Raw genomic sequence first — 26,233 nt, forward strand, 5'->3', positions numbered from 1 at the left:
CATTCTCCATTTACATACTGCAATGTTTTGGCTGTGCTATTAATTTTTAAAAAATGATTACAAACCTCAAATGTGGAAAATTGGTCTTCACCGTGGCACAAATAAACACTACCTATTTGTCCTTTTCACCATGGTTTAGACCTACCGCTATGGGATTGGAAGCATTTATCTCTGTGTGTTCTGTGTCTATCCATCTACTCTTTTCTTTTTTGAAGGACCAGAAAAGCACGATAGTAAGTTACATAAAATTTAAAATGTTATATAGCACATAAATAGGTGTCACGGAGACCCAAGCTCACATTTAGATCCGATAGATGCATTTCAGCTTTTCTTTCAACAGTATGAGCTGAACAAATCATGCTGGGAAAGCAAGAGAGGAATCTGCCAGTAAATACACTTTAATTATCATGATAAAAACATGCAAACAAAACAAAAGTCTTCATTTGGGCCCAGAGAGCCATTAGCCGTTAGAGCGATAGGATGGGTTCCCCCTTTGTCAGAAGCTCTTAGATCTTCTCACTGAGGCAACAGCCCCAGTGTTTAACCCTTCATTTCATTCTGACCAGCCTTGCATTCAGTGACCCTCCCTATGTGATGTGAAGTGAGCCCAAGCCGCACCATATACAGAGCCGTCCCCACCTGGAACCCCGCTGGTGCCCACCGCTCGGTGGCTTGATCCGAAAGTCTCCCATTTAACAAGTGCTCTGACAGGAGGAGGTGGTGAGGGCTTATACAGTTGACCCTTGAACAACATGGGTTTGAGCTGCCTGAGTCCACTTATACATGGATTTTTTTCAAGCGTAAATACTACACAGCCCAGGGTTGGTTGAATCTGTGTGTGTGGAACCTCGGCTACAGAGGAAGCAGGGATAGGCAGGCTACACCGTAGGGAGGGCCGACTGTAAGTTACACGCGGATTTCCCACTGCGCAGAGGGTTGGCACCCCTAACCCCCAAGTTGTCTAAGGGTCAAGTGTATGCTAGTATGAGCTGTTCGTATCTCGTATCTTAACCGAAAGAGCTAATCTATAACCTAGCATGACATAAACTGGGCTGGTAAGTGCCAAAGGCTTATGTCAGGTTGGGTCCCATTATGGGGTGTGGCCTAACACCCCAACCTGAACATTTGATGGTCCCTAGCACGTGGGGGGTATCATGCTGGAGGGGAGAGAAAAGAAGGTAGAGAAAATACATAAAGGGCGGTGAAAGGAAGTTCAGCCTTGCTTATGCTCAACGTTTGAAAATGGCTGGTGGGACTAGTCTGCCAAGGTACTTGACCTTGGCGTCTGCCCTCTTCCCTGAAGGTGACATAGGTAGTCTGGGCACTGGTGACTCTGCCAGGCATGGAACTTTGATGATACATGATGCCAATTATCTCAAGCTGTGGGACCCCATGTGCATTGGCAATGAGTGTGCAGAACGTCCTTTGCTTCTTTATATAAAATAAAATCTCAAAGCCATGCATTGCATCTACCTTTGCTAAAGGTGGACTCTGATATTAGCTTTATCTTCAGGACAACCAAAAGACGAGGGAGCAAAATAAGCTTCCTCTCTTTTCATCTCAGTGTTCTGCAGAGAAGAGTATTTTCCTACCATCCAACTACAGGGCATATGCCCTTTCACAGGAGACGTAATGGACAGGAAATAAAGGGGAGGGGGTGGAAGGTAGCAGATGCTGCAGGTAAGCTGCCCAAAGCATTAATTACTAGTAAGAATAATAAAGCCAGCTTTAGACTATTCATGAGCTGATTAAGAAATCTCTGTATAGTGGCTGCCCCCAGGAACCCTACAATCTTTATTCGCTCGCTCACTTTTTAAAAAGAATTTTCATCACCTTGCAAGTCATTCGCGTTACTCTTGGAAGGTGAGGTGGTGAAATGGGACAGTAAGAAAAGTCAGTACTTATCAATTAAAATGAGGTGTAGCCTTGGCCGGACTTTGAAAGTTGGGCCTTGGGTAACTAAGAGGGGCCTTGGGTATCAAGAAGCAGTATACCTGTGAGCTCCATCTCTCTGAACCCATTTTATTCTATTTCCCAACGCTGAACTGGAGAAATTGAGAGAATGGCTAGGGCTTAATTATCATGTTCTAGTCTTCCACAAAAATTCACGCTATTCCAGCAGGCTACTGTGCTCTTGGTATAGGGAGATGTCAGCTGCCTCTAAATAGACCCATCTCCCTTCTAGAAGCTCCTCACGAAGTGACTGTCACAACCACGTGGGAGCAAACCCATACCTGCAGAGCTATTCTTCATCCACGTCTGTTACAAACTGTGAATGGTGTTCGGGTGACTTGCTGTGCGTTTTGCTTAGGTGGAGTTTTACTGCGTGTTTGCTCACAAATGTCCGACAGCACAACTTACACTTGAACTTAGAGTCTGTGTCCTCTTCGCCAGCTATGGTTTCCGGTGACCTCTGAGCCGACGGTACCCGGGAGATCTCTCGCTCCACTTTGCTTTGCTGTTCCACGGCCACGCGGGTCATGTCCTTCATTTGGAAACCTAGGTGAGATTCTAAGTGACTGATGTAGGTAGAAGGGGTTCGGAACTGGGAGACACAGTCGCTGCAATAAAAGATAGGCTGTCCTTTGTCCATGTTTTTCAGAAATTTGGTCCCGCCCGTTTTCCTAAGCTGGTACTTGACGTTGGCGAGCCAGTGGCTGATGGTGGTCATGGAGAGCCCCGTGAACTTCGAGATCTGCATTCGCTCTTGTGGGCCCAGATCGGACAGCAGGTATTTGCCCTCCGAGGTCTGGAAGAGGCTGGAGGCAAACTGAGCCTGCAGGATCAGAAGATGCTGAGGGTTCCAGTTGGACTGCCGGCCTTTTCTTTTATGCAAGGTTGAGACTTCACTGGACACGTCCTCAAAGCGCCTGACGTCCATCTCCAGCTTCACGGGAGGGACCCTGGAGGAAGCAGCAGGCTTTGGGGTGGTGGCTTTGGGGAGGACTTTGACCATGTCTGCGATATCAGACAGAGCGTGCTTCTGGGGCGGGGACGTACAGGACTGTGCTTGCGAGGACTCAGCCTTCTTGCTTTTGGACTTGGTCAGGTCGATGGGCTGATCGTTGCTCTCAAACAGGTAGCGTCTGGACACGCTGGCCGGCCTGGTGGAGACAGGACTCAAAACCGGCTTGTCCATGACACTGAGATTCGACTTATGAAACATCGACATTGTGCTTGAGCTCGGGCTGGAGCAGGAGGGAGAGCGCAAGGGTTCCGTAGCTTTGCCCAGGTGGTTGTTCAGGACGGACTGCAGGGCACTGAGCGGGTTGATGCATGGCAGGGCCGAAGCGTGGCTGGCGAGGGCACAGCCGCTGCTGGGAGAAGATGCTGGCTCCAGGGACTGGGCTTTCTCTTTCTCACCACCTTCTTTCATCCGCTTGTCCTCCTCCTTCAGGGGACAAGGCTCAGCCTTTTTGGATTCTGAAGGGGGTTCGCATTTGGAGAAAGAATCCCCCTCACTGTGGCTGAAAGGGGACGCCTCTTCCTGGGGACTCTCTTTCCCACACTCCTTCACCACTTCCTCTTTGTCATCGGGTTCCTTCTTAACTTGCGTGTATGGGGTCAGGCTCGTGGGCACAGAAACCAGCGGCATTACTTTCCACTTGGGTGCGATCGGCCTTAACTTGTGGCTGAGGTTGGGTCGAATCTGCAGGACCTGGGAGCCCATCGGCAAGGAAGGCTTGGCGCCCTCTGACAGCTGGTAGGCGGCGTGGATGCTGGGGTACGCGCTCCAGCTGGGAGCCCCATTTTGGGCTTTGTTGATGGCGGTGGTAACAGTATTTTCCAGTGACTTCAAAATGTCGCCTCCACCCTTTGAGCCGTCTTCCAGATCTTCCTCCCTTAGATACTGGTATTTTATCGTCGGGTCTAAAGGCTTCTGCAGAGGGTCCTTACAGTCCTCACTTTTCACGACTTTCTCATCCTTGTTGATCTGCTCTGGTTTGTCTTTTTTACTCTCTCTCTTTAACTCAGTTGTAGAAGCCGTGCAGTCGGAAGCTGAGTTACTCGATGGCTTGGGAGCCAGAGAATCACTGTTCGGGGCATCTGACAAGGACTGCATCTTCTCGACGGCGAGTGGGTCTAGCACCAGCTGCTTCCCTTTCTTGGAGGCAGAGCTGGTGACCTTGAGAAAGTGACCGGTGACCATCATGTGGGTGGTGAGCTGCTGCAAAGTGTCGTGGGAGCTCCCACACTCCATGCACTTCAAGATCTGCGACTTGCAGGCCTCGAACTGCCAGGTGTAGCTGGCACCATTTTGGTAGCCGTAGCGATTGTTGGAGGACAGCTGTAAGTTGGCGTTCTTCTGAGAAGGAAACGAATCTGCAAACGAGCCTGTGGTCGAATCGGGGGAGCACGGCCGATTGATGTCAAAGATGCGTTTCTTCGCCGGAGTGACCATTTTCGATGAAATGGTTGGTACTGGTTCCTTCAAAGGCACTTTTTGGTAATGTTTTGTTTTGATCATGTGGACGCTCAAATCTTGGAGGGAATCGAAGGAGTCGCCACAAAACATACATTTCAGGACCTTCTGAGCGTCCTCCTTGTCCATATCCTGGAAAGCCCTTTTCCGGGGCTTTGAATAGCTCGTGGGTCTGAGCTTGTCCTTTCTGCGGTTGTCATCTTGATAGTGGCCCGTTTCGTTCATGTGCACGGTCAACTCGACCAGGGTGTCATAGGCGGCACTGCACTGCCGGCACCGGAACCTGCTGGCCCCGGTGAAAACGGTCCCGCACATCTTACTGCTCTGCCGGTACAGCTGGACCGAGCTGAACAGGCTGGGCTTCGACACGGATCTGGAAGGCAAGTTCTGCTGTAGGCTTTTGGACAGAGCGTCTTGGTGCCAATCGAAATCAGTCTTGTTGCTGCCATTTCGGGGGTCACAATTCCGTCTCTCGCTGTTGGACAGTTTGAAGCCAAGACCCAGGCCCGACCAGTAGGAATCAGACAAGATGTTGGCATAGACGGCGGTCATTTTATCCATGCAACTGTGGGCTTCGTTTGGAAGCTTGGGGTGCACGCTTGCTTTCTTGTCCAAGGCATCTCGGCCGCACACACTCTTGATGTCTGACACCTGATCACTGGCATCACTCAGCAAGGACTCATTCTCGGCGTCCTGATTGGACAGGTGACTTCCTGGCGAGTTCTGGTAGCTGAAGCAGCCTTTCTGCTCGGGGCCCGTTTCTAGCTCCTCATCTGTCCCTGGGTCATTGCTGCCCTGAAGTTGAGCTACCGAACCACTGTCTTCTTCTTCCTCCTCCTCTTTTATTTCCTCCTCTTCCTTCAGCTGTTCTTCCTGGGCGTAGCCTGCAAGAGAACAAGAAGAGATGAGATAACAGTAGCAGGTGACATATCCCATCCCAATTTCCCCACTTGGACAAAGTGCTTCCCATATGGAACTAACAATGTAATCGACACTTTTATGAACTGCAAGCAACGGATACAGGAAAAAGCCAAGTGATGTCTTTTGTGCCATCTAATGCCTTTTTAAAAAAATGGGCAGGAGTCATAATTCTTTATAAGTGCCTAGAATTCCAAGTTAATAATTTTCCTGTTTAAGGAATATCACTCTAATACTCCTATAATGGGACAGTCACTAAATTCACGTGTATGACTCTCAGGAAAGCTGGACTGAAATTCAGATCCTATTACAGACATAGCTCTACAAGAAGGACGTTGGCTCATAAGAAAACTAAGACTTGACCCTTGGCATCCTCATGGTAAGGTTTACCAAGACACTTGGCCCTGCTGGCATACACTCATTTTTGAGTGCTCAGAAGTAATTTGGATGCATAGCCATTACATTTTTGATAGCGAGGGTCCTTTTTGTTATAACATTTTTATTTGTAGAGAGTCGCACAGCAGGAAGACAGATTATGGAGTATCAAATAAAATCTTCCATTGATAGCTGAAAAATTATGTAAGCTCAGCAAATATAATGATTTTAAAATAATAGCAAATGGTGTTAGAATGGGAGACTTGGGAACTATCCTATTATTCTCAAACAGGTTTATGAAGACCTTTTCAGACAAGGCTGAAAATGCCCTCTCGATCTTGTGCCTGTAATGTCAAATGCACTGATTTGTGGGTACCCGTCATGAGATGCCAATTATACATTTGATTTGTAGATGCAAAATGCTATTGGGGATGCATGCTTTCCCTTCTCTGAAAGGACTTAGGACCAGTAATTGCATAGGGAAAATGAAGGCATGAGAGAGCGGGTGCAAAGGGAATTAAGGGGCAAATACCCATCAATGGAGATGAGGAATGTGACTATTTACGCTCATGTGCTCATTTTCTTCACCTGGCCTTTTCAGAGCCACGTGGATAAAATGCAGCCAAAGACGTACCAAAGCAAGGGAGATTCAGTCTTAGATGTGTAAGGGCTGCATGATCTCAATGCGGTATTTTCCTTATGAGGTCCTATCTCCCCTCTCAGTGCAGGTGGGTACTTGGGAGAAACCCTAGGACAATGCTGTTACTTCCATTCACCAGGTATAATACTTGAAAAAAGGGGTGCTCAAGCATTGGTGGTCTCTCCTGAGAGGCAGGCAGAGAGGAGAGAAGGGGGATTATTAGGAGTAAGTCACCTGCAGTCAGGAACTCCAAGGGCTCCAAAGACTGAAAAGGAAGAATATTTCTTTTTCAGATTTTTATTTACTTATTTATTTTCCAAAATTAGGGTTTTTTAAAACTTGAACTGTAGCTGATTTACAATAATGTGTTAGTTTCTGGTGTACAGCAAAGTGATTCAGTTATACACATATTTATATATACGTCTTTTCAGATTCTTCTCCATTATAGGCTATTATAAGATATTGAATATAGTTCCCTGTGCTATACAGTAAATCCTTGTTGGTTACCTATTTTATGTACAGTAGTGTGTATCTGTTAATCCCATACCCCTAATTTATCCCTCCCCTGCCTCTTCTTTGGTAACCATAAATTTGTTTTCTATGTCTGTGAGTCTGTTTCTGTTTTGTAAATAAGTTCATTTGTATTGCTTTTTAGATTCTACATATAAATGAGACCCTATAATATTTGTCTTTCTCTGTTTGATTTACTTCACTTAGTATGATAATCTCTCGGTCCATCCATGTTGCTGCAAACGGCAATATTTCATACTTTTTTTGTGGCTGAGTACTATTCCATTATATATGTATGTGTGTGTATATATATATATATATATATATGTATATCTGCACATATATGTATATATACCACACTGAAGATGAAGAATATTTATTATTATCTCCTAGGACCTGTGCTAACTATTATAAATACAGTCTTTCATTTTATCTAATATCCACACGAAGTAGAAACTATTATTATTTTCATTTCACAGATGCAGAAACTGAGGCTCTGAGTTTGAGAAATTTTCCCCAAGGCCACAGAGTTAGCATTGCAGGGTCATGCCTGAACCCAGCCTGTGTGATGAGAGAATCCATGGTCTTAACCACTAGGTTCCACTCTCTTTTTAGTACCAATCTAATAAATAAGAAAACTTTGCAGAGACCCAAAGGTTAAAGGTCAAGCCATGGGGTTTCTTTGAAATGTCACCAAATATATAACCACCTCGGAGGGGAGAACTGTAGGAATACTGGGGACGAGAGCCCACACTTTTAAGGGCACGATAGAGTAAAACAAAATGAAATGTAAAAACTCAGCCTCGCCAGTGGTTTTGCGGTCGTGTTCCATTTTGTTGTTGTTGTTATTGGTGTTGTGTTTTTGCTTTCCTAGCAGGTTGACAAGTGGATTTTTCATTAAACTGGGGTTGCTGGTCTCTAGTTCCATAAATTGATTTGAAGAAAAAGAAGCTTCTCAATCTAGGCAAACAGTCGTTAATCAGTGGTCACTACTTGCAAGAAAACCCTAGCTTAGAATAACTGAATTAGATCACACTCCACCCCCGGCCCCATCCTCATCGTGTTTTCTTTTTCCTGGACTAGTTTGTATGTTTGTAGAAATAGTCATACCATTAAGATGAAGGAAAAGGTCTATTAACAAAATTAATAAATGACTTGGTACAGAGCCAAGCAAAATACTCCAAAGAATCAGGCAAATGTTACCAATTAGAAACAGGGTTACTTTTGAGAATTAAAAGGGCTTTCTTACTCATACACTGGGATGGTACCTATTAGCCAGGACTGTTCCAGGCTAAGCTATACAGTCACCGCACCTATGGGTGATATGATCACTGAAACGAAGAACACATACACCTACACACAAAGCGGGTGAAGAAATCTAGGGGGGAAAGAGAAGGCTTATGCTCATCACGGTTGGTTAACATGTTGCCAGGTTTTATTCATCTCACTATTTTCAGTGCCTAGCACAGGGCCTGATACTTAGTAGGCAGTTGGGAAATAATGCACGTTACGTTCGTTGCATGTGTGTCGATGAAACATACATGCATGCTTGCATACGCAGGCGCACGCACACACCCCCCCCACAGACAATCTGCCCAGCCAATATAGTCATTTTCACACAAGGAGAAAAGAAGTGTCTTTTTTAATGCTGACATTTAGAAGCTGAGCTTTCCGGACCAGCTCAACTTCACAATCTACTTTGTCCTTCTAAATGCATTCCCCAGAAGAAAAGTCGAAGACAGCAAATGCCTCCCCCACAATACAGATAAAATTTTCTGCTTAATTAGGCATTGACATGTTTACTATAACCTTTACAGAAGAGTAACTCGCGCTGAGAGACCCTTTGTGTCTGTTTTCTTCTGCAGAACAGACTAAATCTCATGCACCCGGTAAAGTAACGCATTGAAAAGCCTCGTAAAAAAAATGCCAAAGCGTACATCAGAGTGAGCGTATTTTAACAATGGCTGGAGGTTCCAAGGAGTTTTAAAAAGCACATTTTCATATTATACATTTAAAACTGTTCACTTAAGTGGTTTTGTTTGCCACCAGCGGCTGAGGGGAGAGAGAGGGAAGACAGCCAGAATATGGGTGATCTGTGTGTATAATGAGTATCTGTGTCTCTCTCTATTGATGATTTGTTCAATAAGATTGCATCATGTGTAAATCTTGGTAAAGTGGATGAGTGGCAAGCTTATTCCTATGAATACTTATCTAGCAAAAGAAAATGATCACAATTGCACTGAGGCACAAGGAGAAAGGAGTGTCCTCTGCAGAACCTCCTTGTTGACTTTGGGTTTAAGATCAAACTTCATGGTGGCAAACATCTCCCTGTCCAACCTAAATGTCTAATTTCATCCCTTACCACCACCTGACTGTGGCCACATGAAGCTTCTTCACTCCCAGGACAGGTAATTCATGGGCAAACTCAGTTCCATGTCTAAAAGTTCTACGGTCAAGAGACCATCTCTCTTCTACTCCACAGCCACTGCTCTGTGTCGCCATTGCTGTTCACTCATGTGACTAAATGGGCTTCCTGCTTCCACTTCCTCTAGTCTGTTTTCCAGAGAACTAACTGCTAGAATATTCTTTATTAAAGATGTTAGTTGGCGACTCACTGTTTTAACTCCTGCAGTGTCTTTCTGCTGCACAAATAGAAATATATTATAATAAAATTCAAACCCTTCGCCTGGTCTATAAGAGCTGGCAGGATTTGACTTTTGCCTTTTTGCTTTATCGCCCAGTACTCTCGCCTTGCCCTCCACACCCATGGTACAACAACCTACTGGTTCCTTCTTGCATCTGCCGATCCTTTCCTTGACGGTGGTTCTTTGCAATTGCAGATTTCTCTGCTTGGAAGGCTCTTCCTCTTTGGAAGTTGGTTCCTTTTCATGCTTTAGAATTCAGCTCAAATGGCCCCTTCCTGCCCAGTTGTCCCTTCTCTGTGTAACTCTAGATCACATCAACCTACTTACTGAAAGCACTATGGCACTGACCATACTCTGAAATCATCTTGTGTGTTTATTGATTGATTGTGTCCTCCCACTAAATGTAAAGGTAAAATGTCTGTCCCCTTGAAGCCAGAGACCTCGCTTCTCCCAGCACTCAGAGAGCATCCCGGCACAGAAAGAGGTCCACAAGTTATCTGAGTGAGTGGACAAGTAGATCATACAACGAAAGGGGATTAGTCCAGTTGCAACAGTGCAGTCGGCACCTGTGATGGGTATATCTCCCCACCCCAACCCTGATCTAGATCAGATGTGAATTACAACCATCCTGATCAACTTTCCTCAATGATAAAAACAGAACAACCCCACAGATCATCTTTTCAGAGCAACTCAGCCACCAACATTCTTGTTGCCAGAAATCCCTGAGCTGCGGATTTAAACTTTTTAAGTATGAAGGCTGCAAACAAGCATCAAAACTGCAAAGCATCAGAGGGCTTCCCCGGTGGCGCAAGTGGTTGAGAATCCGCCTGCCAATGCAGGGGACACGGGTTCGATCCCTGGTCCGGGAAGATCCCACATGCCGCGGAGCAACTAAGCTCGTGTGCCACAACTACTGAGCCTGTGCTCTAGAGCCCGTGAGCCACAACTACTGAGCCCGTGTGCCACAACTACTGAAGCCCACGTGCCTAGAGCCCGTGCTCCACAATGAGAGAAGCCACTGCAATGAGAGGCCCACGCACCGCAACAAAGAGTAGCCCCCGCTCGCCGCAACTAGAGAAAGCCTGCGCGCAGCAACGAAGACCCAACACAGACAAAAATAAATAAATAAAATAAATTTAAAAAAAAACCAAAAACTGCAAAGCATCAGGAAATATGCTCAATGTGAGCAGATTTTGATTCAAAAAAGATTCACGCTACTTTGCGAGTGTGGATGAATTTTGTCACGGATAACGCTCATTAGCTGTTCCATGATGTATATTACACAAATATTAATATTAGGGTGGTCTTATCCCAAATGCTTGATTTTAAAAAGGAGAGATGTCATTAGAAAAATATACTATATATGCTGCAAACTTTTTACCCTGTCATTATATGGGTAAATGCTGAAACAAATCCTGAAACTTTAGAAATTTCCTCTTACATCAAAGGTTCAAAGAAAAAGGAAACAATTAAAAGAATTACCACCTCAATTGTTCCAAAAACCTGTGGTCAGAATGGCTTAAATGAAATTGTGCAAAATAACTCATGGGTGGCATGATGTAAATATCAGATTTTTGCCAAGCATCCATGTTTGTAGTTGCCTTGAAAATCCACAATAGAGTGTTTACAGTAAAAGCACTGACAGTTTTTAAAGTGGCAGCAGAGGTGGAAGAGTCATAACCCGAGAAGAATATAAAACTCAAGAAGGTTGATTTTTAAAAATGAAACCAGAATTCAATCAAGACCTCATTTAAAAACATATCCGGTGGTGACAGGATCGTTTTTGCCCATCTACCCCACTAAATGACAGTTTAAAATCACATGAAGATTCCACAGTGTGCAGGGCAGATGTAAATGAGGGGATCGCAAGAATTTCTCACCGTGTACCCAGTAGGTACGGTAAATGATGACACGGAAGAAGGTCTTCCTGTCATGAGTCTCTAGTGTTTTGGTGACTGTGGTCTAGAAATCTGTTAATATGTATATTATTATTGGCACTAATTGGCACTCTGGTTGGCAGGCTGAGGAAAGAGATAGAGAATTTCTTGTTCAAGGAGGCTGAGCTACCTTTCAGTGGTGACTGGGTCCAGAGCAAGGGCCCCTCGCAGGGCTGTGTTGAGGGGCTCTGTCTGCTCTGTGTTCCAGGAGGTGGTAGGCTACGGGGCTGTGGGATCCCCGGCTCCCCTCCTGAGCACAGACCTGACTTTACAGAGAATCCAGGTACCATTAGCCAAGGCTCAGCCTCCCTGCCGTCTGGAGAAATCTAAGCTCAGGCACATTTCTAAAAAGAGACATTTTCAATTCAATTTTCATATAGATTTTTATTCCTGCCACACCACATAAAACTCACTAACATAAGCGTGACTTGTACACGCAGCTCAAGAGAGAAGGGCTGGTTCCTTCCTCTATCTGAATGTCAGAACCAAACACATAGAATTCTTTGTTTAAAGGAATGTTGAAGATGGAGTGGTTTAATGACACGAGGCTTCTCCTGGGCCCAGAAGTGCTCTGTAGAGATGGATGGAAAGCTTTCTGAAGGTCATCAAAACAACATCCCTTTTATTATTTCCTGCAGACGTTCAGTAAATTGGAATTTTTTATATGTACGATGGATACATATTGGGTGAGGTCTGCGTGAAAAAAAAAAGTCCGTTTACGTAATATATTCTTGTTGTAGACACTTTCTTGGGCTATCCTCACAGCTCTTTGGACTGTAAAGCTGTTTCCTAACCACGCTCTGTGACTCTCTCCACAACTTGGTCATCAGCAAAAAAGGACTAAGTTAGTTTAAATCAGGGAAAGTGGATACTGGGTCATCCTTTCGCAGTTCATCTGTTTATTCATTTAATCAAGAAATATTTATTCTGCAGCGATCACATGCCACATACTTTAGCAGAGTTTCCCTGGGAGTTCCATCACAGTGGCTCCCCAAAGGCCCAGGAGAGTAGAGACCTGAGTTACAGAGAGAAGTTGGACACTGGAATTAGAGAGGAAAAGGTCATGATAAGGTCATGCATTACTGGAGGAATGCAGGTAACTTAAATGGCAAAGTAGGACAGATGGAAAGAAAACAATCCTGAGTTCCTAAGTAGTGCTGGCATCCACCTGGAGAGACACAGAGGAGCTGCGGAGAGCTGGAAAGTCCACGCCACGTTGAAAGAGTACAGCTGCTACTCAAGGAACAATCACGGGGTCTAGGGTTGCCAGAAGCTTTGTTTGGACAAACCATGTAGAAGAAACCAAATATGTCTGGGATCCATCCATTTGCAAGCTCTACACCAAAGGAATCAGCGGAGGCAGAGTTTGAAGATCTGGCATGCTCTCCTGTTGCTTTCTCATACCATCTCTTTGACCTTGATTCCCATCTGTCAATCCCAGATAGGAGTGACCATCGTAAGCCTACCTACCTCACAGGATTCCGTTAGGACAAAGGAGGAAATGGAAGAGAAAGTGTATCATAAACCCTTGCTCCTCGAAGGATGGTCCCTGGATCAGCGGCAAGAGCACTTGGGAACTTGTTAGAAATGCAGACTCTCAGCTCCATCCAAGGCCTATCGAATAGGAATCATTTAACAAGATCCCCGGGGGGATTCATAGGCTCAAGAAAGTTTGAGAGGCCCTGCTGTAAATGGCGACACTCTTAATTAGGAGCAAGAGATTTGGTAAGCTGCTCCTCTCTGCCTATGTTCCTACGTGTATGTGGGTACCAGCTTTGGGAAGAGAACACGACTTCGAGAGTTCCAGCCCCGCTCCTCTCCAGGCAGCAAAGGATGAAATACCTGTGGCTTAGATAATTGCTTCCAGCTAGACTGGGAAACGCCGAGCAAGAGAAACATAAAAGTCACTGAGTCAACGACTGATCAGTTAACTGAAGAGATAGGATGGCCCACTGGCCATGGGATCAGGCAGGCCTCAGTTCCCATCTGCCAGTTTCTGTTTAAATGTGATCGCAGGAAAGTTGCTGAAACTTTCAGAGGCTCAGTTTTCTTATCCATAAAATAAGAGCACTAATAGTATTTCCTTCATAGGATAGTTAGGAATATCAAATGTGATGAAGTACGTAACACAACGAGGCTGTAGGACTACCTCCTGACTCTCAGTCCTGTTGTAGGCTCTTTATAACCACTGCACATCCTGACCGCCAATCTGAACCCGCAGACGGCTGAAATCAGGTGGCTTTGGCCTTCTTTGTCATCCCTAAATCCTGTTCCAAGCCAACCGCTTTTGATGATATTTGCATTAGATATGAACCAGATTTGTAAGTGTCATGCATAAGGAGAGAGCTTTATCCAATGTGGGGTTTGTTGCTTAATATTAAATCATTCATACAAGGAGCCAGTGGTATGTGTGCTGGGAATTTCCGTAGAAGTGATGTGCAAACATCAAATGGCAAGTTATTAGGTTATTACCCATAATGATAATGTCTGCAATCTTCAAGAAATAAAACAACTCACGATTCCAGAAAACAGGCCTTTGTTGGAGGCCTTGGCTTTGCAATGAGAGAGATGACTAATGGTCAAAGCAGAAGGTCTCCTAGAAAAAATGCTTTATATTCAACTACCTAGAATTTCAGTCTGGCATGTGTTATTATTGGGAAATATCCTGGTGACAATTTTAAAAAGCAGAGTGAGAAAATATTCATGGAGAAGGGTGAGAAGGGGGCCACTTCATAAGATTTCTTGTAGTTCCAGTTTAGAAATCACTATCCTTATATCATCCTCACACCGAGAGAGCATAAGTCAGGAGCAGGGGATAAAGAAAAGTGAAATGAAACAGGGACAAAGAAACTACACAATAGAACTGAGACTTTCCTATCAAAATAAGAGTTCTAGGCTTTGACTTTTCAAGTGGTAGCAACTATTTTCAGCAAAATGTACATACTGATTTTCTGTACATTTTCCCCCACATAGGGCTATATAAACACACCCACACGCCTATAGTTCTTTCTAAGACTATAAAGTTTCGAGGGTTTTTGTGGGGGTTTTTTGCCAAGAAAAGGGACAGTGGATCATTGTCTAGAACGACCTTCAGAAAGTATATGAAGCCGATGCACCATCTGTATTTTTTCAGACGTATATTCCCATTTTACTTGAAATAACATCATTAGCACAGCCATCCCACAGAGCTAGAAGGTGATCTTGTTTCCCTCTTGCCTGGCTTGAAGTCAAACATCGTTTCTTTTTTTTGGCAAATGCTGCTTCTTTCTCTGAAATATTTCATGCAGATAATGGCTAATGACCACTTCTCGCTGCCTTTTCTCGAAAACGTCTAACTGCATTAGCCAAGAACGGACAAATTTTAACCTGCTTCTTTTGTTAAGTTCACGGCTGTGACCACTTCCCATTAAGAAAGAAAGGGAGAGAGAAGAAAGCTCACTGTTCCTTCAGAGAAGCAAATTGGCACTGTCAGAAAGCGAGCTGGCCTTTGCTTTTCTGGTGAAAAGTCTGCTATCTCTAGAATCACAGGAGTCCAAGGTGGAAAGACCTTTCACATCTTATGAGCAGTGACTCAGTCAGACAAGGATCTCCTTGCCCTGGTATTCTTCAATTCTATGATTAATGGCTCAGATACTGGACCTTCCAATTCTTCCTCTTCCTGTTGGATTCTCTGCCAGTATGATCACTGTGACCAGTCTGGCTATGGACCAGATATGGCTATGGACCACGGTGTATAGAACTTCCCCCCATCCCTAGGAGTTGAGCAGGGTTTCCAGGCTGCTTCTCCTTGCCTCAAACACTCCAATTTGACTTTTGTTCATTTGACATGAGGCAAATCAAGAACTCATCCCCTGTAAAAATATAAAGACTTATTCTCTTATCTCACCTTTGCACTTCAAGGTGAACGAGTTTATTAGCTGGTTTCTGTAGAAGAACACGTGGCCCCAGGAGCCAACTGGGTCACTGTCACACTCCAACCCAGTGGTTCTCAACCCGGTGCATGTTTGTGCATTTGGACAATGTCTGGAGACACCTTTGCTTGTTATGACTGGAGACAAGGTGCTACTGGCGACTGGGGGGTGGAGAGGCCAGGGGTGCCGCTAAACACCCCGCCATACACAGGACAGCCCTCACAAAGACAAAGAAATATTCCGTCTCAGATGTCAATAGCTGAGAAGTGCTGTAAAGCCAAGGTCAGCGGCATTGGCGCTGGGAATTGGCGACAACTCACCCTCTTTCTAGTTGTCAGTGAAGCGGGGGCTCTATGGGGAACACTTGGTGTTGTTAGGGGAGAACTAGAGAAGAAAGCACGCACAGCACGCTCACAGGTGTTACGACATGGAATTGAAGAGCGCAAGGTCTGGAGCAAGCCTGCCCGGGTGCAAATCCCACCTCTGTCACGTCTCACATTGTCATCTGGAGCAAACTCCCAGCCTCTGTGGGTCTCAATGTCTTCATCTATAAATTGGAGATAATAGTAGTACCTCCCTCAAAGATGACTGTGAGAATTGAGATAACTGGAAAGAACTCGGAATGCCTGGCAATAATAAGCACTCAATGTACGTTCCCTCTTATTAGCATTACAAGAACAAAGACATCGTCGTGAAGAGACACATTTTGAAGCTGGATTTCTCGGGATGTTTAGTATTTACTCTTTCAAGTGTTGGCTGAAAAAAAAAAAATCCATCGGGCTCCTAGCGTTATTCTCAACCAATTCCTTCTGGATCCATTTAAATCCCCTTATCAGAATGAGTATTTTTATACTACAAGAAACAAACAAACAAAAAGTTAATGATGAAAAGGATTAGCATTTCTAAATAACTCCTGTAACTCTGTCAAATAAATCCTGACCTATTTCAGTTCCTAATTAACTAGGTTAGCTTTTACAGGAGGCAACTTATCTAAAACAGCAAGTCTGATCTGAGGCCAAACCCACACTGGACAGTTGGATGAAGCAGTTCTTGGAAATGGCCCCAATTCTGGGACATACAGAGGTCTTCGATCTTTTTGAATCGACAGTTTGAAAAATCTGATGGAAAATCCTCCAGGGTTTTCTGACCCTTTGATTTAAGGTTAGGGCTGGTCTTTTCAAGGCTTGTCATCTTTTCTCTGCCCCTACCTACAAAGGAGATGGGTGAATGGGACAAGTCTTGAGGTCACTATGTCAGCATTCTTCCCAACCCCACAATGGTACTGAACTGGTCATTCTCACAGGAGAGGACAGTGGGTGAGGACAACAGTGTCTGCGGATCTAATCTCTCCGAAGGGGAGCACAGATATATGGCTCATAACACATCCACTGTCTTGTCCTTGATATTCTTTATGACCTTTTTTTTCCTTCTGTTTTATGTATTTTCCTCTGCTTTTTTTTTTTTTTTTTACGGTACGCGAGCCTCTCACTGCCGTGGCCTCTCCCGTTGCGGAGCACAGGCTCCGGACGCGCAGGCTCAGCGGCCATGGCTCACGGGCCCAGCTGCTCCGCGGTATGTGGGATCTTCCCGGACCAGGGCACGAACCCGTGTCCCTTGCATCGGCAGGCGGACTCTCAACCACTGCACCACCAGGGAAGCCCTCCTCTGCTTTGAAAGTCTTCTGATGTTAGTTTTCTGTCAGCTCCCAAACCACTTTCAGGAAAGCTGAATTCTCCTAAAAAATAATATATGCATAGTTTTCCTTAACAACAACTGAAAAGGCAGCTTTTTGTTCAGCTAATTGGTTAGTTAGTTTGCTTTTTGGTGTAAAAGATCATTTGTCTTTTCCTAGGGACATAACAAGAAAAAGAACCAGAGCTTTCTGACCTGGAGGAGGATGATTAGGCCTGGGTCAAATTATTAGAAGAGAATCTTCTTGCATGCGGCCTCTAACACCTTTGACTGTCTATTAGGAGATAATAAAGGGAATTAGCCGTTGTACCTAAAGACAGAGTTTCAAGGAGGACATTGGTTGCCTTTCCAGGTCTTGTTAATGTTTTGTTACTTATAAACATTTAAAAATGAGGTTGGGCTTCCCTATTCTGTCCATTAATTATCCATGACGATAAGGTCAATACTGTAAAATTTGGGACTGATGTTCATAGTCAAGCACCTAATCCATTGTAACTTACACATTGGCTCTTTCAAATTCTGAGCCCACTTTATGTGCCACTGCCTTCCTGAGAGCTTCTCCAAGAGCCCCAGATAGAGTCTCCCTTTCTCTGTGATCCAGGGCTTTATCCACATCTACTACTGGACAAACCAAACCGTGATTCCGGATCCCACCTCCCAGATGGTAAGCTCTTCAAGAGCAAGGAGGCTGTTGGTGTTTATTTTCACATGCCCAGCACTGGGAGTTCTTGGCACTCAGCAAGGACTCTGGAAATGCCCTTCTCTCCTTGACAGCTTTGTATTCTACGACTTTACATAGGATCTTTTTTAAAAAAATTAATTAATTTAGGCTGTGTTGGGTCTTTGTTGCTGCGCGCGGGATTTCTCCAGTTGCGGCGAGCAGGTACTACTCTTCCTTGAGGTGGGTGGGCTTCTCATTGCGGTGGCTTCTCTTGTCGCGGAGCATGGGCTCTAGGCGCGTGGGCTTCAGTAGTTGTGGCATGAGGGTTCAGTAGTTGTGGCTCGCGGGCTCTAGAGCGCAGGCTCAGTAGTTGTGGTGCACGGGCTTAGTTGCTCCGTGGCATGTGGGATCTTCCCAGACCAGGGGTAGAACCCATGACCCCTGCATTGGCAGGCAGATTCTTAACCACTGCACCACCAGGGAAGCCCCTTACATAGGATCTTGCTTAAAGAGAACAGCAGAGACAATATTTACCTAAGGAGGGTCCCAGCCCACAAGCACACACTGAATTATAGACACACGTGGGCTCCTACCACTCCTCCCCAGTGACACCCAGCATATTTCTTGATGACTCAGCTGGGGTGATTCTGTTCCCTGGGGATATCTGCAATGTCTGGGAGCATTTTGGTTGTCACAACTGGGGAGGTGGGGTTGCTGCTGGCATCTAGCGGGTAGAAGTCAGGGATGCTGCTGAACACCCTAGAGTGCACAGGACAGTGCCCACAGCAAAGAATGATCTGGCCTAAAAGGCAATAATGCCAAGAATGGAAGACCTAACATGAGAAATCTTTCTCCCCAATTTGAACATGAGCCCCATGAATGCTGGAGCTTATTTGCCTTGTTCACTGCTGCACACTCAGGGCCAAGCGTGATTCTCGAGGTGACTATCGTCAAAAGTTCTTGAGGCTTTTGTCAGAGCATCATCCATTTCCCACTGGTGTGGCTGCCCTGCCCTTGCCAATCATCCCCTCTGCTTCTGCAGTTTAGGTGAGTTAAGAGTTGAGATCAACTCCTCTTTTTTTTTTTTTTTTTTTTTGCGGTATGCGGGCCTCTCACTGCTGTGGCCTCTCCCATTGCGGAGCACAGGCTCCGGACATGCAGGCTCAGTGGCCATGGCTCACGGGCCCAGCCGCTCCGTGGCATGTGGGATCTTCACGAACCCGTGTCCCCTGCATCGGCAGGCGGACTCTCAACCACTGTGCCACCAGGGAAGCCCCATCTCCTCTCTTCATGTTAAAGTAGGTAGTGTAGCTGATTTTATTTTTAAGGCATATGATCAGTTTGGAACTGATGTAAGAATAACATTGTCAGGTCCAGGGGGAATAAATCTGCTCTCTTCCAAGCACATTGGGAAGAAGCCAGCAGGACATAGGTTCTAGTCTTCGGGGGATTAATTTAATGAAACTCCAGTGCATCTGGACTACTCTCCAGCAAGAATGATCCAGATAACATGTGTTTAAATAGTTGATGGTTTGTTTAAAGAGCAGAGAGGTAAAACGAAAACACGAGAACTTTCTCTTTTCTCTCTTTTCTTTCCCTGTTTTTGGCATTTCATGTTTGTTTAATACGAGCACATGACTCCAGCTTGGCCAGTCAGACTCTTGTTCCTGGAATCTGAATTCTGACCCCACAACTCAAGGATGGAAAATGGCTGGAGTGGATCCATCTTGACAGCAGCAGCAAGCAGAGATGGCCCTCTGATTATGTCCCCGTGATAGAGGCCTGCAGGCTCCTCCCCCTTCAGTAAGCTACTCCACACGTCTTCCAGCAAATTCCTTCTTTTGACTTGAGTTAGCCAGAGATAACATTTGTGGTTTGCAAACAAAGACCTCACTGTCTAATGGACGGTGCTGAATACATACCTTGAATCAAAGAATGAATCCCTGCTAACTCTAACAGGATGGTTTCTTTGCATGTAGAATAAAGCAAGCTCAGACTCTTGGTGACATTGCCTGGCATTCAGTAGAGGGTAGTTGACATGTTCACAGACACATGGGCAGACCATAAAGCAATGCTAATTAGAGCATCCTCTTTCTAGAAACCAAGAATTTCCCTCCAAAGCCAAAGTCCCCTCCATCCCGATGTACATTTTTCCATAGAGCCTGGCTCTATGTATGGATCTGCCTTGAAGATGCTTTGTAGGAACATATCATCCCCCAGTGACTTGAATGTACCCTTCTAGAGTATGTTTTCCGCACTTACAGTCTACTGTGTCAATAATCTGCATATTTAAGAGTCCCCACATGCTAACTGAGACGATAGATGGGGCTGGTACAGTCTACTGGGTCAAAAATCTGCTTTAAATAGTCTATATACACAGGCGGCTGAGTAAATAACAGCATTTTCAAAAAGCCCCTAAATGTATAATAACATGATAAATCGCATCAGCTCCTGAAGACGCAGGCTCGCTACTGCTGATCAGGAAAATGATGTGCGCTTTAACAAGCCACTTACAAATGATCTCATCTTTTCCAGCTGTGGGAGCACTGTCTTCTCCTTGGCTATATTTTTCATATGTAGAGAAAAGGAACCCAAACACAGACACACACGCACGTGCGCGCGTATACGTATGCTCGATATCATCTGCACACATAAACTGGGTTTAAGCCAGTGGTCCAGATGTAGGCAGTCAAGGATTCAAGGCCAGAGGGAAAGGTTCTCCTGACTTGGGTTTGGAGAGTGCACCCATCACTCAGCTGCGTGTGATTCAGAGTTAAGCTGGGCTCCAAACGCACAAAAACGTCTGCTTAAATCAATTAGAAGCACTGCTTTTGAGACCTCCATCTGACCTCATTCTGCTGGGAAGATGGCTCTTTCTGTACCACTTCATTAGAACCCTGGTTACTTACAAACTGCTTCTATGTGTACCATATTCTAATATTGTACATGCATGATTTTATTTTAGCCTCACACTTCACTGATGGGAGTGATACTATTAGTTCCATTTTTAAAGACAGAGGAATCGTAGGCTTCGAAAAGTTAATTTTCCTAAGGTCACGTCCCAGATGTTGGTAGACTCCGGCTTTGAATTGAGCACGTGAGCCTCCAGAGCCGTCACCCTCTCGTGGTTACGTTTTCCAGCTCATACTCACGTCCATGCCTGTTTTCAACTGGGCCCTGCTTTGTTCTGGGGTGTGTGGCACAGGTGTATGTTTCCGCTGTAATGCAATATACATTCCTCGACAAGTCTTGCATTTTGCAAAACCTTGCATTAAAATGATAGCACTTAATAGCAAAAATAAGGTGAGGGTAAGCCAGTTCAAAACTACGCAGGTAGGTACCTAGAATACAACCCAACAAAACCATATTAAAAATACCAGTCCAGTTAAAAACACTTGTTAAATTCATAACAAATAAAACAATGCTACAGCAAATAAAGGACTTTACTTTGTAAAGGAAGACGTGATGGTAGTTGTGTAGAAAAGAGTTTAAGGAGGTGGTGAGACTGTGGGGTTAGAGATGGGTTGAAATTTTCAAAGACTGGGGAGAGGTTGACAATGCAGGCTCCCAAGGCTGACCATTTGCGCCAGGAGGGAGTCGATGGGACTTCTAAGAGCTGCCTGCACTCTTTGTGGCTTCCTGCATTCAGCTGTTAGTGAACTTCGCATTTAGTTGCTGTTACTTAGTGTTACTAAACAATAACATGTTGGAAAAACTCATGTGAATGGATGTGACATCCTTATTATATTTCTATCATTGACAGGTTTACCAATCAGGAGGGAGCTCATTTGCTCAGGAAATATCAGTTGTAACAGAACAGACTTTATTTTATCCTTCATCCTTAAAGACCTTTCATGTTCGACTAACTCAGTTACGAAAATCCTAGGCTCCTCACCAATAAAATCTTAGCGTTGAATTAATTACTCAAGCAAACCATCCTAAAGGAAAGATGATAAATCTGAACACCTTCCAGACTACAGAATTGGCAGCTTATGAAACCTCTTGTTTCTTGGGGAGATACGAAGAAAGAGCTTTCCTCGTACTTCTTCAAGCGTCTACTGTGTGCCTGATACGGTGCGAAGTGTTGGCTATGCGTTTAACTTTGGAAATAATCCTATGAGGTAGGCATTCTTATCTCTGTCTTAAAGGGGAGGAATTTGAGGCTGGCAGGAGAGATACAAGTGGGTCTCTGGAAGAAACTGGCAGAGGCAGGTAGGAAACCAAGCCCACAGACCCCAGGCCCAAGCATTCTCCCCTTCAGCGTTCTGCAATGAGGTAGTAAGTTATGAAGCACAGTCCTAGGGGATGGAAAGTGAAAAATGGTCTCAATCCTTGCTACCTGCAGTCAATTCTTAACACTCTTAGCAGTCAGAATGAAAGATATATCAGACCATGTCACCTCCCTGCTCAAACCCCCCAAGGGAAATGCATCTTACTCACAGAGAAAGCCAGCCTTCTCCCCACGGCCCTCAGATTTACGTGCCCGTTTAGCTTCCATTTCGTCTCTACCCCCCTCTTCCATCCCTCTCTTTCTGGGTTTTCTGCTCCAGCCGTGCTGGCCTCTTCGCTTTTCTCAATCAAGCCAGGAATGCTCCCAGGCCTTTGCACTGGCTGTTCCCTCTGTGCTTTTCCTCAACCTTCTGTAAGTCTGCGCTCAAAAGCAATTTCCTAAAGAAGCTTACTCCGATCGCCCTGTTTAAATTGCAGCTGGTCTCCCCACTCTCTCAGGAGCCCGATTCTTCTACTCTGCTCTACGCCTTCTCTTTCCATAGCACTTACCACTTAAGACTGTGGAACTGACTTCTTTATTCCTTCTGTCGTTTATTGTGATCTTTCTTTGTTAGCTTGTAGGCTCCACTGGAGCAAGAATCTTGGTTTGGGTGGCTCGATGCTGTAGTGTAAGTCACCTAGAGGCAGTGCGTGGCACAGGGTAGGTGCTCAATAAACGTTCACTGAGTGAATCAATGGCTACTTAAGGAATCCTGTGCATTTTTAACTCTACAAAGTGAGCTAAACTCAGTTACTAAAATCCTGGCCCACTCACCAGACCCTTTCTGGGTTGCTGTGGGCTTTTTCACCAACATTCTATTCTCCGGTAAACGGTGGCCCCAGGAACTGGTCTTGCTTCCCAGACTTCCATCGTTTGCTCAGTCTGCTAGCCTTTTAAAAACCTAATCAGGCTCTATATCTAGGGGTAGGTCCAAAAGCAGAAACACAAAAATACCTGCTGTAATATTAGAGATGCCTCTTAATTGGAAAAATACTAAATGCGTCCATGCTTTCAGCTGGATTGGGCTTATAACCACACAGACCCCGGACTGTTGAATATGTTTCTGAAAGGTACTTAAGACAGGCATTTAAAAATCTAACTGCTTGGAAGAAAATTCCAAAGCATGTTCTTGTTTTGCATCCATATTTCTGGTCCTGTGACACTGCAACCCCTGGTTCCAGGACACACAGAGTCTGTGATGTAAATAAACTCTTCTTTCTTTGTTAGCACCGAAACTATTTGATAACATCTGGATCTACAACGAAGAGTCTCTCTCTGACCGGAAGTCCCTCCTCACTCTCTAAAGGAGCAAGAACTGAGTCTGCCCATCCGAACGAGCAGAACAATTCACAGTTTGAGAGGAGAAGGATCCTCTCCTATCACTCAGCTGCTGGTAAGCTCTATTACGTACTAGCTGTGTGCACTTAGGCAATTACTTAAGCTTTCCAGTTCTCAGTTTCCTCATCTGTAAAATGAGGATTATAGTACCAACCCGATACGACTGTTAAAAGGCTTTAATGAGAACATGCTACTTTTCTCTTTCTTTAATTCTTCTTCTGCCTCGTACTCAACTTTCCAGTTTTCATATAACGTGCCGTGGAGGATCTTTCCTGGCCACCTGATGAGGCAAGGATCACCTCTTAGTCTGATGGGATTTTTCTCTTGTGGTTTCCATGAAACCTGCAATCAAACAATTATACATATAATTGTTACATCTGAACTCTGCCATTTAGACTCCAGCAGGGTTGGGACTTTGTGTCTCAGGCATAGCTGTATCTCCAGGGATACAGGGAGCCTGGAGCATAGAACACAGTTTACAAATAGCATTTCATTGATTCCAAGGCCTTTCTTTTATATTTTAACATCTCAGAAATAAGGGTGAATCTTAAAATCAGTGGTATTTTCAAGTGGCTGGTGGGGGCAGTTGGAAGCTATTTCAGGAATGCCTTAACCAATTTATTTTGCTTATCTTTTCCTTGTGTCAAATTATAAAGATCTTAAAAAAAGAAGTCTCCAAGAGTCTCTCAGTAAGTATAAAATAGAAACTCTAAGCGATAGGAAGAGGGAAGTGGGTCATGGTTTAATTAGAAGCATTGTTTCTTCCTTAGTGGTATAAATATAAGTAGTGCAGTTTAGTGAATGGCCTCAGCTTAAATACAGTAATTGCTGAATGGATGAAAAAAGTAAAAGAGCTTTGCACAGTGCTTGGCACGTGGAAATTGCTCAGTAAATTGTTGTGCTCTTACGATTTTTTATTATCTGGTTAATTCAGTATTTAAAACAGCACTAATATTTTTACTTAATGGTTTGGACTTCTTGGCTCTGTATCTAAGTTTGTGCAGAAATGTCCAACAATGGAATCTTTTGGTTAGGTACATTCAGCCTCGACTAGAAATGTGATCCTTCCTGCAACTATGATTTGTCTTTTCCTTCTGGTTGTAGGCTGCTTGGAACCCAGTCTAAGCAGTCTGGGTGCCCTTGTTTCCACAAAGCCTGGAACGTGGTAGGCTCAATAAATATTAGATGACTAATTAAAGAAACCGAAATGCATGAATTACTAGAGATGAGGGTCCTGAGAATGACTACAGAGTGAGAGTTCCAGCACTGTCTTTGTTTTGCAGGGAGAAAATCAGAAACATTGCTCAGTATCAGCGTGGGCTCAATACTTTTTTGTTTGTTTGTCTAGCCTCTAGCACCAGTTTTCAGGGATCCCTCACACGTGATTAAAATATTCAAGAGCATTCAAATCAACTTTCAAATTGTAAAGCTTTCCATGCCTTAACTGAGAGGTGAGGAACAAATAGTGAGGGAGTGTATATTTCCCTACATTTTCCTGTAGAGGTTGGTGATCACAGTAATGAGGAAGGGTGCTATCTGCTGAGGATCCTTTCCTTTATGGGTGGGGAAATTTCTTGAAGACCAGGAAAGTGGACTTACACCAGGCACATAGTAGATACTCAATACGTATGTGTTGAATAACTAAGGTCAACGATCAAGATCATTGCCAAGATCTTGACTATTCCATTGATGGCCCTTTTACCACGTATTCTGCCCTCTGCTTTGCTTCTAGCCCCTCTAGATGCACATCCACCCCAGCGCTTAAACACGCTTCAAGGCCTGGGTCTGGTGGCTTCTGGGGTCATCTCTTTGTGTGACCAGCTCAACATACGTTGAGTGTTGATTTTGTAGATAACCCAAGAAGGACAGCTCTTCAATAATCCTATTCATCTATTGTCAGCTGAAGTCAAATCACTTTACTGCAGATTCTTTCTGAAGGGGTGCATGGATTGATTTACAAGTGCAGCTAGTTAGAAAGACATTCAATGATTTGTATATGCAGGATGTCAAGAATGCCCTATATTCTCCCTCCTGTCCTGCTATCCTCTCAACTGTTTATTCTGTTTGTTTTAGCCAAACATAAATAGATTCCAGACACGTCTGGGGCTGGCCAAAGGCACTTGCAGAAAATAAGCTTCTTCAACTCTAGATACACTGACAATGGAGACCAAGTGAAGTTGCTGCTGCTGCTTTGACAAAAACCCTCCTTCTCCCAAGAAAGCAGAAGAGACAGAACGTCCAGTTTCTCCATGCTTGAAGGAGACATGCAGCTAAGGACTTTTTAAAACACTTTTACTTTGAATCTCTTTGGTTAAGTTAATTTTAATCTCCATGACTCTTTGTAGGAACCTGAAAATGTTTTTTCTTTTCTTTTATTGATTTTGTTCTTTTTCATTTAGCCAACATCAATTTCCCCCTCCTTTCAGCCTGTTTGCAGAAGACAGGGCACTATGTCTCCGTTCTGTTGGGTTCCCTGTGCATGTGGGTACCCCGTCCATGTGCTCTGTGCCATCCACAGAGGAAACAGGTGTTTCCTTCCAGCTGTGACCATGGGGTCCACTCAGGTCTGTGCCTCGGATGGACACAGCCACCACGGGGCAGCTGCTCTGCTGATGTGAATAGACACTTTGGGGAAGGCAGAGGGAAAAGGAGGAGAAAGAAAGCCACTGTCCTTCAAATAATCAATTAAGGCATCTACTTCCGGGGAGGTGATCCAATTACAATTCTGAATTTTATAGACTGTTACTTTATTTCTATTATAGTGGTTGTACTGAATGTGGGGTTTGCTTGTGTCCACTTTTAGCACAGTATAGGGGGGTATCAGCAATAAATACATATATGAAAAAAGTGAATGAGTGAACAAGGAATTCTTCAAGGGTTGGCCCTGGGACAAGTAGGAGGACAGAATGAGAG

The 26,233-nt window shown here is 44.5% G+C and overlaps 1 protein-coding gene across 3 annotated transcripts in view; it reads right to left on the reverse strand.

The window, feature by feature from the left end:
• Window positions 1-382: 382 nt before the first annotated feature.
• The window catches only part of TSHZ2 (teashirt zinc finger homeobox 2), a 273,003-nt gene continuing 247,152 nt past the window's right edge, over window positions 383-26,233 (reverse strand). For 2 of the 3 annotated variants that reach the window (XM_012537818.3, XM_049700012.1), the window contains exon 2: window positions 383-5,307. In XM_012537818.3, coding sequence (XP_012393272.2) covers window positions 2,243-5,307 — 3,065 coding nt within the window. In that variant the 3' untranslated portion in view covers window positions 383-2,242. Of the gene's footprint in view, window positions 5,308-22,491; window positions 23,163-26,233 lie in introns of those variants that run through there. The other variant, XM_049700013.1, reaches the window with a different exon arrangement.

The sequence above is a fragment of the Orcinus orca genome, chromosome 16 (assembly GCF_937001465.1).
Source record: "Orcinus orca chromosome 16, mOrcOrc1.1, whole genome shotgun sequence".
Taxonomy (NCBI): domain Eukaryota; kingdom Metazoa; phylum Chordata; class Mammalia; order Artiodactyla; family Delphinidae; genus Orcinus; species Orcinus orca.